Source organism: Lytechinus variegatus, chromosome 6 (assembly GCF_018143015.1).
Source record: "Lytechinus variegatus isolate NC3 chromosome 6, Lvar_3.0, whole genome shotgun sequence".
Classification (NCBI taxonomy): Eukaryota; Metazoa; Echinodermata; class Echinoidea; order Temnopleuroida; family Toxopneustidae; genus Lytechinus; species Lytechinus variegatus.
Genome location: NC_054745.1, coordinates 14,952,781 through 14,971,345, shown reverse-complemented (window position 1 = coordinate 14,971,345; position 18,565 = coordinate 14,952,781). Strand labels below are relative to the sequence as shown.

Below are 18,565 nucleotides of genomic sequence, written 5' to 3'. Positions count from 1 at the left end.
TTAGTTGATTAGAATCGTCAAATATATCCCTTGATTTGTTAACTATTTTAAAATATTTATATCAGTTTTGATAATTAAAGGCCGCTTTGTCTAAATACAACAATTTTTAAAATACTTTACAATGTATATTTGTAAAGATCTTGAAGTCGAGATCTTAAAATCTGCTGAAAAATATCAGTTCATTTTGCCCGTAGCTTTCTTTCAGTCGGTAAGTTAGGACATTTAATTCACAACGGAGGATTTCAAGTATGGTGTTCGGTGTTGGTATTCAAAGTGTGAAAAGCCTGCTGAACCGAGCTCCAGAGGACCGACACCGAGTTTTTTTGTTTTTTTAACAAGTGCACACCAAGTTACCAGTAATGCTTATAACATTTTTCATTCATTGAAAAGCAGGATAAAAGAGCATTGTAGATTAAACTCGGCCTAAGTTTTTTTTTTTTTTAGTTCAGTTCAGTTGTTTTCTTTTCTTTTTTTAACAAGTTCACACGTAGTTACCAATATTGCATATACATGTACCATTTCCATTTATTTTAAAGTTTAGTAGAGTTCAGAGGAGCGATACCGATCGCTTTATCGATAGCCTATGACGTCATGATAGTATGACATTCTCCAAGAAGACTTTCAGTACACCGCGTGTCTCTTCGTAGATGAGACCAGAGATTCTTTTGACTCCACCTCTTCTTGCTAGACGGCGGATAGCAGGCTTCGTGATACCTTGGATGTTGTCTCGTAGAACCTTGCGATGACGCTTGGCACCACCCTTTCCAAGACCCTTTCCTCCTTTTCCGCGACCAGACATCTTGATGAATGAGAGCTGGTTGTATACGATACTGAAGACTGGATGTTACGCTGAGCGACTAGGGTCCAGGGTTCGATCCCCAGCCGCGGCACCTATGCCCGTGAGCAAAGTATTTAATGTACAATGCTCTTTTATCCTGCTTTCAGATGGATGGAAGTGCTATATGCATTATTGGTTACTTCGTGTGCACTTAAAAAAAAAAAATAGTGGAGCTGCCGTGGCCGAGTGGTCTAAGGCGCCTGACTATACATGGAAAGTCCGGGGTTCGATCCCCGGCAGCGGCACCTATGCCCGTGAGCAAGGCAGTTAATCTACAATGCTCTTTTATCCTGCTTTCAAATAAATGGAAATGCTATATGCATTATTGGTAACTAGGTGTGCACTTGTTTAAAAAAAAAGTCACGTCTCTGCGTTGCAGCTGATCATCTCAATTTTACGCAAGAAATTCTCGACGACGAAAGTGAAATCAGGAAGAAATTGCAGTAAAATCTTATCGTACAGAATGTAAAGGTTAAAATCACTGCCCGGGGGGGGGGGGGCACTTACATTGACGAGTGGATACCATGCGCGACCAAAAAAACACGTAAAAAGGATGTCCTTTTCACGATAGGCCACGTTACGTACGTAACGTGATAAGGGTGTCAAAAACACAAAAATAAGAAAAAAGGGTATCTATTTCGCTATGAAAATTACGTGTTTAGGGTCGAATTTGCGGGGATGATAAAACAAAATTAAAATGTTTTATAAAGGATGTCCTTTTTGCCCCAACACTACGTGTTTAGAGTCCTATTTGAGCGAGGTGTAGAAGGTGGGTCGCACTAAACCAAAGTGAGGTAAAGCCGATCGACGACCGAAGGACCCGTAACAATAAAACATTCCTGTACTTGTTTAGGGGTTCATTTCAGGGAATATTTGCCAAGAGTATCGTTTTGTTTCCAATACTTGTTAAGGGTAGGGTTTCACACGCCAATACTTGTTAAGGGGTGCATTTTCAGAATAATAATAATAATAATATAGGATATTTATATTGCGCACATGGAATATGGAAATTACGTGTTTAGGGTGCTTTTCGAGACCCCATGGTCGCGCATGGTATCCACTCGTGAATGGAAGTGGCCCCCCGGGAATCACTGCAATAATCAGAAAGCATAACTATTATTTTTTATCAAAAAGTATAAAACTTTATTGATTTGCACTCATCTTAACTATATACGGGGATGTTTCAGCGTGTTTGCCGCCTGCAGTTCATCAACACCAACACCGAACTTGAAAATCACGATTGCCCTAAACCCTTCGGGGTTGGTGTTGGTGAATGGGGAAATTGCACGTAGATCGTCAACACTACCTGTAATGCTCGGTTCAGCAGACTACATTTAACACCAGAGCTCAACACAAACTGCCGGAAATACGTCATATATTCCGAGGTCAATCCCAACACCAGATTTCAACACCGTACTTCAAATGACCCAATCCCCCTAAAAAAGAAGAAGGAAGAAGAAGAGTGAGAGGAGGAAGATTAACAAGAAGACGAAGAACAAGAAGAAGGAGAAGGAAGAAGAAGAAGATAAGCAGAAGAAGAAGAAGAAGAAGGAGGAGGAAAAGAAGAAGATAAGCAGAAGAAGAAGAAGGAGAAGAAAAAGAAGACGAAGGAGAAGAAGAAGGAGGAGAAGAAGAAGGACAAGAAGAAGAAAGAAGGAGAAGAAGAAGGAGGAGGAGAAGAAGAAGAAGAAGGAGAAGGAGAAGAAGAAAAAGAAGAAGAAGAAGGAAGAAGAAGGAGATAAGCAGCAGCAGAAGAAGAAGATAAGCAGAAGAAGGAGAAGAAAAAGAAGACGAAGGAGAAGAAGAAGAAGAAGGAGAAGGAGAAAAAGAAGAGGAAGAAGATTAGCAGAAGAAGTGCAAAAGAAGAAGCTGGGGTATTGAGTGAGAAAGTTAAAGGGGAAAGGCGTCTAAATATGTGTAAGATTTTAGACAAGCTAAACTCCTTGTTTAAACGAGTTGCATAATTATGATATCCGTGTCACTGTACTCATGAGTGAACATGATAATGACTTTGTGTAAATACATACATTTCACATTTTAAATTTCAAATATTGTTTTAGAAAAGAAACCCTTAGTCCGTACCATATGAGATTTTGCTGCAGTATTAATTCGATATTGTCGTATTATTTCGCTATAGGGACAACTCTATCTTCTGCTAAACTCCGAATCTGTATGTTTATCGTAGGAATTAAGTTGTAACTCAGTAACACCTGTTAAAGTCAAACAAATTAATTATTATTCAATCCCATGTGGCCGATTAAAATGCATGCCAAGACAGATATACCTGAATTACGAAACTGTAAAAGATAAGACTGCGCCGGAGATTAGACTTTGTTAAAGAGATCAAAAGTAGTCAAATTTTGCTGTGCAAACTCTCAACTCAAATATTCGCAGAAAAATAGATACTAAATTAATAATCTTCGTCGCTTGATATAATTAGGTAAGAAAGAAAAAAAAATATTTCGTGGATTGCAATCAATCGCAAACCTTTGTGTAACGGAATTTGATGTCTACATCATGGCCTTGAACAAGGTAATGATAATAAAGTGTGATGGTGGGCCCCAAGTCTGCGCACCTAACAATTTTAGATGATATTTAATATGAATTTCTTCTTATTTCACTTTTTTTTCAGTTGATAATGTTCCTTATATCATTAAGAGTAAGTGTACCAAATTTCTCATTAAAAAATGAAAGAAAATATAGGATTTTCTGGAATAAACCTCGGGCAGTAATTTTCAGATTGAAAAAAAATGGTACCCCATGTCTGCGCACTCATTCACTTTGCACACGATTCGGGGATTTTGATGAGAAAGGCTGCATTTTGAGGCCGTCACATGAAATGCCCGAAATTCATTATTTTCCCACCATTTTGAGTCGGATTTTTTTTTAATGAATACCTGTCTATGTATTGCATGTTTAAAGATCGTGCTCGCTGCGTATTTTCTTTTACTAGAATCGCGCAGATACGCATGTGCGCAAACTTGGGGGAACTTGCCATAATGAAAATAAAACTTTATAGCTCGATCGCCACGTTTGATCGCATTTGCGTTACTTGATTTTTCTTTTTTTTTGTTCAAGCTCCAATCTTGATATAAAGTGCTGCACTCGACAGATGCCTGCTGTGAGAAGTAAAAAATCATGTCCCCTCACTGGGGAAGAAAGATTTTTGAAAAAGGGATGCTGGGTTTGGAAAAATGGCAAGCAAACAATAAATAAATGATAATAGAATAATGATGAATTAATAAATAAATTAAAAATAAGTAAACAAATAGATGTATAAATAATCAAATAAATGAATAAATAAATAAATAAATGCATGAATGAATACATAAATAAATGAATAAATTAATTAATTAGATAAATAAACAATTAAATAAAATTAACGTCTCCCAGTGCCATCTGTTTCTCTGGGCCATGGGTGGGGGTATCAACTAAATAACTGAAAAAACCCTACACAAAATAATTTTTACAATTCATTTTTTGATATAAAATGTTTTCTTCTGATCATGCAAGTTTGAGAAAAAAAATTGTGGTCTCTTTAATTAAAATAAAACTCTTATGCAAACAGTATTTCGGTTATTATCTTTTATCAGAGATATCATATAACAGAAGGCATTGGCTCCTGAATGGTACTGTAAATAGGCGTGTTAGGGGATAGCGCTGTCATTCTTACAATAGAGGCTCATTGGCGAGAAAGGTAAGTAGATAAATACCCGGTCTTTGCTCCATTTTTGTCGCGGATGTATATATTTATCATAATACAGCATAATTGATATTGTAGACAATTTCGATTTCTGGTATTATAATAGAAAACATAGTGCCGACACTTCTTGCATGATAATAATGTCAATGTTAAAATATTTGTCAGTTTCCAGGGAGTCTATATTGTCATCTCTACTTTCCCTTTCCCTTAATATGTATTTGCTTCAGTTATTATTACCACTGTTAATATCTTGTATTGTATAATGAGTTTTTATTCTTAAGGTTGCCTTTTTTTCTCTTTCCAGTTTCCGCCTCTTGCTTTCCCTTTTCTTTTGACTTATTGTATTTGTTTCCCTTTTCTCGTCCTTTTGCTCTCCTCTCTCCTCTTTCATTCTTAATCTTTCCCTCCCACTATTCTTCATTGGTGACACCTTGAAGTAATTATGTTATGTCTTTTGCCATTTACTTATGATACATTTCTTTTTCACTGATCTGCATTGTATTTGAATTTGTACACTGTTAGAAAAAATAAAAGAAGTTCCTGCAGCAGAGTCTCGAGAACACCTGTAATCTTACCGAATTGCGTAATCTTACAGGAAATTGGTATTTGATGTATGGAATCTTACAAATTTCCTTGAATAAAACACCCTTTTCCCCTTTTTAAACAGACCTGTTCTGTTAAATTGCAGAAAAATTCTTGTTTTATGAATTTACAGAATGATTATTACGCAGTTCGGTAAGATTACAGGTGTTCTCGAGACTCTGCTGCAGGAACTTCTTTTATTTTTTCTAACAGTGTATCTATGATGTTTACTTTATATTTTGTTATGCTCCTATTTGTACATGTAAACAATCGCACATTTCAGTCTTTGACTGCTTGTGATGGTATTTTTTTAGTTTTATCGCAATAAAACCCAATATATATAAAAATAGGAAATGGTTGGAAGAAATTCTGAAGTGTTTATCAGCAAGAATGCTTGCAAATGATTTAGAACAATATTTGATTAATTCAGGCCTGCTTGAAATTGTATTCTTTTCATTACAACCTGCCCCGATTGCATTTTCGTTTACATGTATAAACTATTTTGAATTGGGTGAATTGAGTTAAATCGGAATTATAAATGTTTGCCAGTGAGATAGTTTTAAAAAATAGGCCTATAGTCTGATTTTTATGACATTTATTTGATTGTATGTCCTAAGCGTGGTAAGCCATTCCACAAGTGAAAGAAGAATTTGTTTCACATGACTATAAAAAATCGTGAGTGATGCAGTCTAATCTCTCATTTTATATCGCCGAGTTGTCCATACAACTGCTTTGTGTGAAGCAAGCTAAACTGTAAAAACATCACAACTTTCTAATTTCACAAATTATCCCAAACAGCAAACGCTCGAGCACCATGAAACTTTTCGCTGCTTGCATGTTATCTGTGGTTGCCACTGCCGTTGCGCTGGCTCCGGTCTACCGAGTGGATGAAGCGAACGATGGGATCAGGGGACGTTTCGTTATAAAGATCAAGGTATTTGAAATGTTCGTTGCCAAATCAGGCAATCTATTCAAGCACATATTAGATTTGAATTTAGATTTCTACGAAATATATACATGAGCATGCCATGGCATTACAAATTCAAATTATATTGCAAATAATAGACATAGTGGAGTAAGATTATAGATTTGAGGAAAGAATCTAAATATACTTAAAATAGATTGCCTGATTTGGCAACGAACATTTCAAATCAGGCAATCTATTTTAATTATATATTTGCCATGGTATTACAAATTCAAATTATATTGCAAATAATAGACATAGTGGAGTAAAAGTTTAGAAAGCAATATAAAAGATCGCCTCGATTAATACTAATATTTAAAAGTGAACCAGATGGGCAAGCGGTTTGAAGGGTGTTTCTTTTGATCAGATAGTCTATGGGCTGAACCTATTTCATCTCTTTTCAGTTTGGTCTAGAGTCGTTATACTTTTTTTCAAAAGAAAATTCGGTTCATTAATGATTCGTCTAATGGCATAAAGCGAAGATACACTAATTAGCGGATATTCTACAAATGGATAAGGTCTGTAACCGGAATTATAATTCAAAAGAGTCTATCAGACAGTTTTGAAAATAATATTAATACTTTCGTTATAAAAAACACGTCCTCCCCGATAAATTTTTATTTGAATGGAAAAAATCTAACGAGCATCACGCTGAATATTAATTTTCATCAAAAGCAGGTGTTGAATAAGAAAGTTATGACATTCTCAAAGTTTTATCCAACGAACGTAGAGGGCAGCAACACACAAGCGTCGTGTGTTGCTGCCCTCTACGTTCGTTGGTTTTATCTGAAAAGCCCATCCTCATTGGTATTCATATCATGGGACTGATGACGTCACCCACTCACTATTTCGTTTGTATTTTATTACAATCAAGAACCTATGTAATATTCTTAATTTTGTTCTTATCGTTATTTTGTTCTTATTCTTATTCCTCCCTGACATGTGATATTCCCATTTTGAAAATCAATCTTACGGTTCAGTCAAGTTGGTCGTTATTGTCAAATCTCTAAAACTTGAAGCATTGCACAATTCCAACATTGATAAAAATAATAATAGTAGTAAACAGTGAGTGTGTTGAGGGAACGCCATTAACTCTCTCATTATCATGCCCCTGATTTGTGCATGTAACTGTTTTGTGGAAAAATAAAGCAAAACTTTAAATTGTCATAATTTTCTTATTTTACAGTTGACTCAGATGATGACGCTAGTTTGATTTTTCTATGTTGATTCGAATCAACGTTTTGTCTGGGGTGTACTTGACCTTATTGCGTGTCTTAAGCAATCGTCATCGGCAGGGGTATAATACTGAGCGTTTCAAATCTCATTTTGATAGCGGGGTTAACTTAATACCACTCTAAATTTCGAAAGTTCAGTATAAATCCAGTTCAGCTGCACTCAGAAAACATACTGTCCACACAACAATTGGTTAAACTTTAACCAATTCTGGGTAGTTTTAAACCAATAATGTGTGCTTTGGGTGAAAACTACACAGATTTGGTTGAAACTACCCAGAGTTGGATATTTTTTTAACCAATAGTTGTGTGGACAGTATGCTGCCCAACAGTTCAAGAGTATGTGAATAATGACCAGCCGAATACGAGATTTATTTTCAATCTTAAGGACGAACTTTCAAAACTCAAAAGATTAAAATTCATATCTTTTAGCTTTATATCTAAATCCATGATGTTTTATTCTATATCTAACAAGTCTAATATTCGGCTGATTACCATTCACAGTCGATCTCGATTTATTTTTAATCCTTTACAATAAAACGCTTAAATTTTTAATCAACAGAGTTTAATTTTCAATTAATTCTCAACAGATTAAGCGTGGGTGTTTTAACTGTTATAACTACGTCCATAACATTATAGTAAACATCGTTCTGTATTTCAAACAGTGTCTTTACTGTGTAAATATTAATCGTGTATTGAAATCTTAGGATGACGTGGATGATGTCGACGCAGTGGTTGATAAGCTGGTCGACCTCCCTTCATTCAAACTGTTCCAAGGAAAGGTCTATCGCCGGTTCTACTACGCAATCAAGGGATTCAGTGCGAGGCTTAGCGACGAACTTGTTGAGATCGTAAGTAACGTTCAAATCGGTATTAGCACTTAGTATAATTCAGATCTCGGGGAATTTAAGTTTAAAACCTTTAAGATTTAAAAATGAATCTTTAGGATTGAAAGTAAATGCAGATCTCGAATGGCCATTGTCCAGTCCACCTGATTTTGTTTCCCCTATACAGTCCACAAGCGGCGTACCCAGGATTTTCCAAAAGGGGTCAAAAATATATATTATATTTTCGTACCAGAAAAAAAATTGACAAGCAAAAAAAAAAGGTCTTCAAGGTCAAAAGAGGGGGCACACGTCTGTTTTCATTGCTTTTTTACATTACAAATTATTCATTTTGCTTCTCAAGGGGGAGGGGGGCGTCCCCTGGATCAATGGGAGCAGTCTGCCCCCCACCCCCTTAGGTACGCTGGTGCAGTCCACCTGTATTGGTCTTAGGGTGTGTTATACGAATTACTTTAAAATGTAAAAATACAATGGGCAGAGAAGTTGTCGTGTTATTTAATAATAATAATAATAATAGCTGGATTTATAAAGCGCTTTTTGCCAGAGGATACAAAGCGCTGCTATTATTACCCCGGCTTTAGCTCGAGCTACCATCACCGGCGCTCAGTGCATGCAAGGAATTACTCCTGCCGGGTACCCATTCACCTCACCTGGGTCGAGTGCAGCAAAGTGTGGATAAATTTCTTGCTAAAGGAAAATACGCCATGGCTACGATTCGAACACACGACCCTCTGTTTCAAAGGCGAGAGTCAGAACCACTAGACCACGACGCACCCACATTTGTAATTGTAATCAATATTAAAGAAAATAAAGAGCTAGTAATCGAAATTAAATTAGAGATATATAAAAAAATCAAAGAATAGGCCTACTTGAACAAGGAATATAGACATTGAGAAACCAAAAGAGCAACAAAGTGAATGCGAATGAGTGAATGAGAAAGCCTGCTGCGTATGAAATATAACATTTCGGCATCGAGATAATTATACGAAGGTAGAATTGATTTAGTTTCATAATATTGTTATAATAATGTGAAAATCTGCACCTGTTGTTTCTTTATCGAAATAGATTACAAGTTGGCCTAAATTGATAAGTTTATTTGTTTAGTGTTAGCTTAACGCGCCGACAGTATGATATAATGCAAGTTAGTTTGAATATTCTTAATTTAGAACAGTATAGGATTTAAAGACTGCATTTGATATATCGTGCAAATAAACCCTTGAATTATTATTCAATCTAGAGAAAAGGGCTTACCCAACATTGGGTAAAATGACAATATGCATGTTGGTTGGGTAAAAAGATGCCCAATATTTTGTCAATTTTACGCAATGTTGCGTTGACATAGCCCAAAATGGGTTTCTAAAATAAAGCCCATAAAACATGCTTTCTACCCAATATCAGGTAAATTTTAATTAGTGTTTTAGAGTGTGTATACTTGTGAAATGAGTTACATAAAGTCAATTAAATCAAATCAAATTAAATCTGAACTATGAAAAATATGATAGGTCATTCCATTATTATACTGAAAGAAGTCTTCTCATGCGGAGGTTCTCCTTTTCATTTTCGACAAATAACCAATAATAGAAGTTAATATCACATCTCTCCCCCTCTCTCCCTCTCTCTCGCTCTCTCTCCCTCTCCACTCCCCTCCCCACCCTACCGGATTATTTTCCCCTCTCCTCTTTGACCCCCCTCACTCCCATTTACAATTCTCTCCATCTTCTATTTCTTTCAATCTATCCCTCCTTCCCCTGCCCCACCCCTCTCTCAACCTCTATTCCTCTTTCTGCCATTATTATGTGGATACAATGAGCGTTTCATTATGGGCAATTCCATAAAATAATCAACCTTTTTTTACGTCCAACCTCCATTTTTCTCGAGAATTACTTCACTTCATAAACTGACCAACAAGCCATGGTCATTTGAGAGCATTACAGACTGTCGAAAGGACAAAAATCAGAGACAGAAAATTTCATGAAGGTTCCACATACAGGGGGTCAGACGTACATAATTATTTTATGGAATTACCCTAAATAGTATAGCTTGGTTTTTTTTTCAATTGCTTTTGTTCATGATTGTTCGTGGATGAAATGTTTGTACCAATCATATTTCAAAGCCTCTCTGTCGCACTCTCACTGATACTCTGATACTATTTGTACTCTTTTATTAAACGATCAGCTGCACCATAATTTTACTTTCATTATTTCAAATAACGAACGTTGAGGGCGTCACACTTTCTTTTGTTTTGAATCTCTGATTTATTTTCCTCTTTCAAATCAATAATTTACAATCGTAATTCATACGAATCAATGTTTTTAACATGTATATCAATATCAATGAGCTTACAAATTTTCAGAATTATAATAAATGAAGTTGTGAAATGTTGTGAAACTGCCCATTTTTTCTTCCATACCAATGTGAAAGCAACGAAAAAAAATCATCATTCGACAAATAAAACAAACTTTGTAAAAAAAAAAGACATTTTCCCTGAACAGAATAGAAATAATCTCTTTTGCACATAATTGTACAAGAAAAAATAGCTAAAATATTATCATAAATGTTAATCAGAGAAAGGTTATTTTGCCTAACATTTTGCAGAGTTACTGTGGGTGTTGCTGCCCTCTACGTTCGTTGGTTCATGATAACATTCTATGCATTTTATGCCTCTGTTTATCAGGTGAGAGGACTGGATGCGGTTGATTACATTCACCAAGAAACTATTTTCAAGACCCAGTCTGTAGAATCGTGGGGTCTTGATCGCATCGATCAACGAGATCTACCCCTCGATGATGTCTACACACCGGATGGAGGTAAATGACGTAACAATAGGGTGTTTACGCACCGCCGCGAAGCAGAACGGTTTTAAAAACATAGAAAATACATTGTAAACAATAAGTCTTTGTCTATAATCGGTGAAGCAAAATAGCATTGTCGTCTCGGTCTCTTGGCAAACGACATATTTTTCATTTTTCGTCACCTCAGAAACACAGGACGTTGATCCTGCTGACCAATTTTCGACAAAGCCCTCCCATTCGTTCTTTGTCATTTGACGGGCACTTTTAAATGAATTAATGTGTTCTTGAATCTACTTTGCGTCGAGATGCAAAAAAAATCTCCCTCTTGGTCATGTATTCTGGGGCCCGTTGCAGAAAAAGTTGAAATCAAACGCAACTTTAAAAATCATGCGTAACTTGATTTTTAACCAATCAACAGCGCGCATTTGGGACTTGCGATTGATATTTGCGTTTAAACGCAACTCTTTCTGCAGCGGACCCCCAGAAGTCAGGTTTAAGTTAGGCTTTGGTCTCATTCTATGAGCGTCAAATGACCTGATATTGATTGTGTTCGTAGAGATTTATGTTCTGTTTGGCTTTCCATAGGTAAACCATGTAGAGTAGAGTTGAAATCAAAACCGAATTTCAGAATACGTGCTAATAAGGTCTTATTTCACAGTGTGTAATATGGTGTTTTTACAGTATGGAACGCAATGTGAAATTCCTGTCCACACTGTTAAATTCCACTAATTTACCATTCTTAATCGCTTTTCGCATCGTGTAAAAGCTGTGTGTTTAACTGACACCAGTCTAGGTAGCTAGAGGATCACATCATAACACAATATATAGTGTAGAAGTAACAACCAACACTATTGTAATAACATCTTATGGAACAAGTAATACGATGATACATGTTTGTTATTTAACTATTTAACACCCAAAAATAAACACCGGTGTAAAATGACTGGTGCTCTTTACACCAATCAAACACCACAGTATTTGATATGCATAGTTTACCAATGAAACACACCGTGTCCAATGTGTGAAATTATCTTCACAATGTTTAATATGGACATTTTTACCCGCCTGTTTACTTTGTCCACTATACAGTGTAAAACCTCTCACTGTTTAATTGAAACAGAGCTGACATCTTAAAAAGTAAACAATGATGATAATAAAAGAAAAAAAATAAACATATCAGTGCTTATTTTGATATCATTCACTCCGGTTCCAATTTCTACTATCATCCTGGTTATACAGATTTTGCCCCCCAAAAAACAAACAATGAAAGTCTAAGGTATAACAACTTTCCTAAACTACGTACGGTTTTAATGTAATTTTCAGCATTATAACTTGTTTGATATTTCCCCCTTTATGCATATCATTTTTATTTTAGGCCAATTTTCCCTTTATTTATCCTATAATTCACCCATTTTCCCTTGCTATTTTTTTTGTACAATCTATACAGATGGTAGTGGCGTTCACGTCTATGTGATCGATACAGGTGTCAACACAATACACGAGGATCTAGAAGGTCGGGTATTTGTCGGATTTGATGCCCGGGAGGACGACCAAACCAAAGATGATGTAAGTTCTGATATGATAAGGATCAATCCGAACCATCGGGTGATCGGGAAATTGCACACCGGACACGATCCGGATATAACCGTTCCCCGAACCGTATCAAATTACCCGCAGATAAACTTTCGGTATGATGACAAAAGCTAAGATATGTGCTTTTCACACTGTATTTCCTTAACCCCATACTATCTTTTTTTTTGTATTCACACTGTCTTTCTTAACCCCGGGACCCGGACTATCACACATGTCATGAATATTGATGATTTTATCATACAGAGTGCGATTAACTTGCAATTTTGACTTCTGTGATTGGCTAATGCTTAGCCCCACTTTTCCTTAGCCAAGTTTCGTTTCACACTGCATCTCTTAGCACCGCAATTGTGGTGCTAGCACCATAACAAGCCGGCTAACCTTGCTTTTTAGCAGGGCCAAATAGAACCGTACCGTACTTTACCGTGCTAGCCCACTTTGCTATTAAAACGTAGTGTGAAAACGAAGTGGGTTAAGCTTAACCCCAGGATATTGGTGGGGCTAAGACCCCCCCCCTCCCCTCCCTTAGCCCCACCAATTTCCCGGCCGGGGTTAAGGAAAAAAGGTGTAGTGTGAAAAGCATAATAGTGCACGTGTTAGAGGTAATCCGATGACTCCGATCCATCGGTTAATAGAATTTAGCGCATGAAAACCGGATACAATACGGGTAACCGTTTCCCAAACCTTGTCAAATTACCAGTAGAAAATATTATACAAAATAATGCACATAAAAGCGCGTGTTTGCAGGACCAATTAATGAACGATGTGCGAGAAGAGCTAGTGGATATACCGCACCGAGGTCCGCAAGTCCGACTGCGGTATATCCAAGTGGCGAGTCGAGCACAGAGTTCATTATCTATGTCCTCTATGAGAATGCGTGTAGTGTTTGTTTTATAACTCCCCCCCCCCTCTCCCGTGTTACCAAGTTGCCCCGAATGCTATATTTGATCTAAATTCTAGATAATTCCAGACCTCGCACTATCCTGCACTCTGACGTCAGAGTGCAGGATACTTTTGAATACAATAGTGCAATTCGCTGAATATCATGTGATCCGATTTGGACCAGTCAGATTACAGAACATTCTTGGGAGTTTTATAGACAGTGTACGAATCGTCGGATTATAAGGTAAACGTATACATGCAAACCGAATATGATCTGGGTTACCAAGCCCATTGGCCGAAGAATTTCTTGCTTGCAGGCTTGAGTGTACATCGAGTTTCCTTTTCCCAAAATTGACTTTGCTACAGTCTTGATTCAGTAAATGATAATAATAATGACCCCCTTCGTATAAAAGCTACAGCAATCCGGGCCCCGTCTTACGAAGAGTTACGATTGACCCGATCAACCTCAACTGTATGGAAAGCCATTGGTGTCATAATTTGTTTAACAAAATAAATTGTGCAATGTCCTTTGCCAAGAAATAAAGAGAAGCACACTGAATTTTCAAGAAATCAATTAATGCATGAATTTACAGCATAATGATATTTCAAGCAAACATGCATTTGAGATGTTGATGTTGCTGTCTTTCTATAGTTATGGTTAATCGGATCAATCGCAGCTTTTGTACGACCAGGGGCCCGTTGCAGAAAGAGTTGCAATCAATCGCAACTCTAAAAATCATGCGCAACTTGATTATCAACCAATCAACAGCGCGCATTTGGGACTTGCGTTTGATTTTTTTGACTTGCGTTTAAACGCAACTCTTTCTGCAACGGGCCCCAGGCCCAACGTTTTATATTGTATATTTGTACTTTTATTTAATACAGTATGGTATTGACTGCAACGGTCACGGCTCGCATTGTTCCGGGACGGTTGCTGGGACCAAGTACGGTGTCGCTAAAGGCGCAACTATAATTGGAGTTCGTGCCTTGAGTTGCGTTGGATTCGGTATACTCACTGACATCACATCAGGTACGCGTAGATCAATGAACGTAGAGGGCTCCAGCACTTCACAGTACTGCAAAGTGTTGATGCCCTCTACGTTCGTTGGTGTAGATAATTTTGCCAAACCTGTCGAAGACTAACAGAGTCAAGAGTATTTATAGTTTTAACTTTGTGACGCAACATGCAAGAAGCTGTAATAATGTAGGTCTTTTCCATAAATTCCTATTTGTGAATGGTTTTTGATGAGCGAGCAAATTATTCTTTAAGAATAAAAAATGGGAAAAAGTATGTCTGCTAATGAATATAGAATGCACAGGTGTGATCATTCTCAATTTAAAAAAGAAATGTGAATTTTACGTAATTTTATGGAATTTATGTCACATGACACATCGAAAGCTGCTTACTTGTGACGTCACAAAATTAAGCCTTAGAGTCCATCGAATGCTTTGAAAATGGTCAGTAATGCTTACATACTAAACCCAAGTGCCATCTAACCCAACTTTCAAATATTACAAACGTTTATAAGTCATTAAGTGTTTTCAGCTACTAAAATACATATGACATGATCATTACAATTTGATATTGAAGTACCGCTCAACCTTCTCAGTCTAGAGTACAAAGCTTCTTCCAATAGCTTTTCAAATCTTATCTCACATTGCACTATTATCTTAATTATACACTCTAAGTGCCAATGATACAAAATAAATCCAGATGAGCTGTGAATAGTGCCCAGTCAAATACTGGATTTAGATTAAAATCTGACTTGTAGATTCAAATATAAAGCTAACAAGATTTTCATTTCAATCTGTTCAGATTTGAAATTAAGTCCTTATTTAAGATTAAAAATAAATCCAACATTTGGTTGGTCACTACTCACAGCCGATTTGGGTTTATTTTAAATCCTAGAAATCTAGAGTGTGCCGTAATAAATGTGTTAAATTTATATTGTAATTGTTGTGATGTTCTTATTATTTTGTAATATTGCATATTTGTGAATTTCATGTTTATGTTTAATATTTTGTAAAATTCTGTCAATTCAGCTTTTCAGCTGTAATCATCATGTTTTGAATTTTGTATGCATAATTGACTTTTTTCGACATCTCACCTGAAACGGAATGTTTTCTTCCAAATTGTTGTTGCTTGTCGTTCCAGCTTATGATTACGTCACAAAGAACGCGATCCACCCAGCAGTGGCTTCAATGTCTTTGGGTGGAGCCAAGAACCCGTTTGTCGACCGGGCTACTCAAGGCATGATCGATTCGGGTGTAATAGTTAGTGTGGCCGCTGGAAATAGCGATGCAGACGCATGCACATTCTCTCCCGCCAATGTCCCGGATGTGAGTACGCGTTGCTTCCCGTAATCGTATCCCCCCAAAAAAATTATAACAAGGGCTAACATTACTTATACCTTGATCACATTTGTTCTTACGGCGGCCGTACGGCGAGTAGAAAACAGCCGTTTTAACATTTTTTGTACCAGCTATTGGTTGTTTGAATAAAAATGAATAAAACGACTGTTTTCGACTCGACGTACGGCCACCGTAGAACAAAATGTGACCATGGTATAACGTAGATGGTACCTAATAAGGTTTATTCAGTCAGATTACGCCTCATAAATATTCAAGGACAGAATATAAGGTAATTTTTTACGCATCGATCAGCTTGGCTGGTGAGGCGCGAGTGCATGTAAAACGATGCGTTATTGTGAGTTCAGGGGCAGCGGAACAGTTTTGAAAGTGAGCTAGGGGGGGGGGATGATCATGCAAAATATCACAACCATGTGGTATTTTTTTACGTTTTTGTACATGGCTTTGGAAAAAAAAGTTTGGGGGGGGGGGCCTGAAGCCTGCCAGTGGCTGTAATCAAGATGTTTACGAAGAAACATAATTATGTAGTTCCTAAAAACAGAATTTCATGAACTTTCCAAATGATATAGACCTGTTTACGTTCCAGGGATTCAAGAGTTTGCTGTGGAACTGTGCTGTACTAGCCACCACCTGCATTACGGAGATCATGGAGGTAATTTGCGAACAGCTGCCGCGCATGCATCACATGTACAATACACATGCGCTGTGCTGTTTTGACTATCTACATTGGCGCCGGACCAAACATCTCCTGACGTCACTTCACAAAGCCGAAGGAGGCGGAGCCTACCTGCCAAGATCATCGAACAGCTGCCGAAGCATACGCGAAATGACAATCGTCAAAATTCGGGCATTCAGAACATAGCACATGCGTATAAGCATCGTATAACGGTGGTGTCTATGGGAAGTAGGCACCGTCAGCAACGCGTTCATAATTAGGCTACACAGCGCCCTCTTGAATCCGGGGAACGTATACCTTTAATCAAACACTGTTTATTGAATAAAATGTTCGTGCAAATCTAATTCATTTTATTTGATGACTTACGTAGGCCATCACTGTAGGTGCCTCCGATAGCAGTGACACTAGAGCTTACTTCTCGAACTACGGAGAGTGCGTTGACCTTTTCGCTCCAGGTGTTGACATCACCAGTATCTGGCACAGCTCCAGGACAGAAACCTATGTAGCCAGCGGGACCTCCATGGCGTGCCCTCATGTATCAGGTATAGTACTTTAGTTATAGAGAGCAATAAGAGTAATAATGTAATTTAAAAAAAATATGTATTCTTACAGAGCTCTCTTCTCTTGTAAAGCAGTTTTATACTGAAGAGATCACCCTGAGTAAATAAATCAAAATGAATGAATAAACAAATAGTTGACACTTCAGTTGAACAACAAGCCAACAATTCTGCGGTTGCCAGATATGGCGTATCTGACCTTATTATGAAAGAAATGCGAGCGAGCGAGCGACAATTGTTTTATTACGAAGACGGTCTAATTTTGTTATTGATTTTGTTTTTTATTCCTTTTTTCTTTTCTAATTAATGAAAGGTTGCGAGCTAGCGAGCAAAAATTGTTCTATTACGAAATAAACTTTTGTGATTTATTTTGAGATAGTATTCAGGAAATAATTAATTTCTTTTCTTTTACCTTTTCCTTTCTTATTTCTCGGTCGTATTTTTTTTTTTGGGGGGGGGCTACCCACCCCCATTTCCCTTCTGTATACACCATTGTATTTACTCTCTTCTTTATATGTATTTCTCCTACAGGAGCCGCTGCTCTTGTCCTCGGCAAGAACCCAACATTCACCTCCGCACACGTGACCGCTGCAATCGTAAATGGCTGCAGCGATGAGAAGCTTGGCGACCCCAAGGGCTCACCCAATCGTCTCCTTTACGTTGGATAGGTTAATGCATTAGCCCTTATTCTGAACTCGAGTTTAAACTAATATCCGGTCTGAAGTTTTGATTTAACTATGGAAAGCCAGTTGTGAAACAAATCTCTTACAATAGATACTCAATTTATCAACTCATTTGACGCCCAAATCATTTATTATTTTCCGGGGGGGGGGGGTTCATAAAACTGTTCGTAAATTAAAGCGACTTTAAGAACGACTGGTGACCCTTTCTTACGCGCCTACTATCGCTAATGAATATACCAGCTACCAATAAAAGAAAGGATCACCAGTCGAATTTACGAACAGCTTTATGAAACATCCACCGGGGTTGTTAAATAAAACAGATGTCTGCACCATTATAAGGAATGAGGAGAGACTACAATTAAAAAAATATACAATGTTAACTATATGTTGAAATCTTCGGCTTTACATAATTTAAACACAGAGTTCGTCAATGGTCGAAGTTAAACCGGACATCATAAGGTATTTAGAGTAGAGTACCTCTGGGTATATAAAACGGATAATGATTACAAGTATTATATAGTCAGCTTCAGTTTCAGTTTATTTATTCAACCAATCATAAAAACAAAGAAAAATACAATGTAAAACAATTTAAATGAAAGGTTTGGACCCCTATAAGAAGCAGTGCTTGTGAATTGGGACCCAACATATATACAACACATTAAAATTGATACAATACAATACATGATATACAAAAGGGGCGGGAAGTCCGCTTTCACGCGAAATATCTTTCCATATTCAATGATCATGCGCTCGTTATCCATTCTACATTGTGGAAATTACATGTAAAATGGGAGCTGGTTTACTCTAAAATGTGTGTGTGTGTGTGTATTTGAGTTTTGTCAGACGTGTTT

At 37.2% G+C, this 18,565-nt stretch overlaps 1 protein-coding gene across 1 annotated transcript; it reads left to right on the top strand.

Annotated features, from left to right (window-relative positions):
- The first annotated feature begins 4,428 nt into the window (after window positions 1-4,428).
- LOC121417070 (aqualysin-1-like) lies at window positions 4,429-17,856 on the top strand. The gene is made up of 9 exons (XM_041610637.1): window positions 4,429-4,535; window positions 5,922-6,057; window positions 8,027-8,170; window positions 10,839-10,971; window positions 12,404-12,522; window positions 14,314-14,458; window positions 15,584-15,768; window positions 16,845-17,016; window positions 17,563-17,856. The coding sequence occupies exons 2-9, from the start codon at window positions 5,938-5,940 to the stop codon at window positions 17,697-17,699; spliced, it is 1,155 nt and encodes a 384-aa protein (XP_041466571.1). The 5' UTR covers window positions 4,429-4,535; window positions 5,922-5,937; the 3' UTR covers window positions 17,700-17,856.
- The last annotated feature ends 709 nt before the right edge of the window (window positions 17,857-18,565 follow it).

What these genes read in the sequence shown, in the direction of transcription:
- LOC121417070 (XM_041610637.1), top strand. Translation starts at nt 5,938, where the DNA reads ATGAAACTTTTCGCTGCTTGCATGTTATCTGTGGTTGCCACTGCCGTT. An exon ending in TGTCTACACACCGGATGGAG is followed by an intron (nt 10,972 to 12,403) that starts GTAAATGACGTA and finishes CAATCTATACAG; the next exon opens with ATGGTAGTGGCGTTCACGTC. An exon ending in CTCCCGCCAATGTCCCGGAT is followed by an intron (nt 15,769 to 16,844) that starts GTGAGTACGCGT and finishes TGACTTACGTAG; the next exon opens with GCCATCACTGTAGGTGCCTC.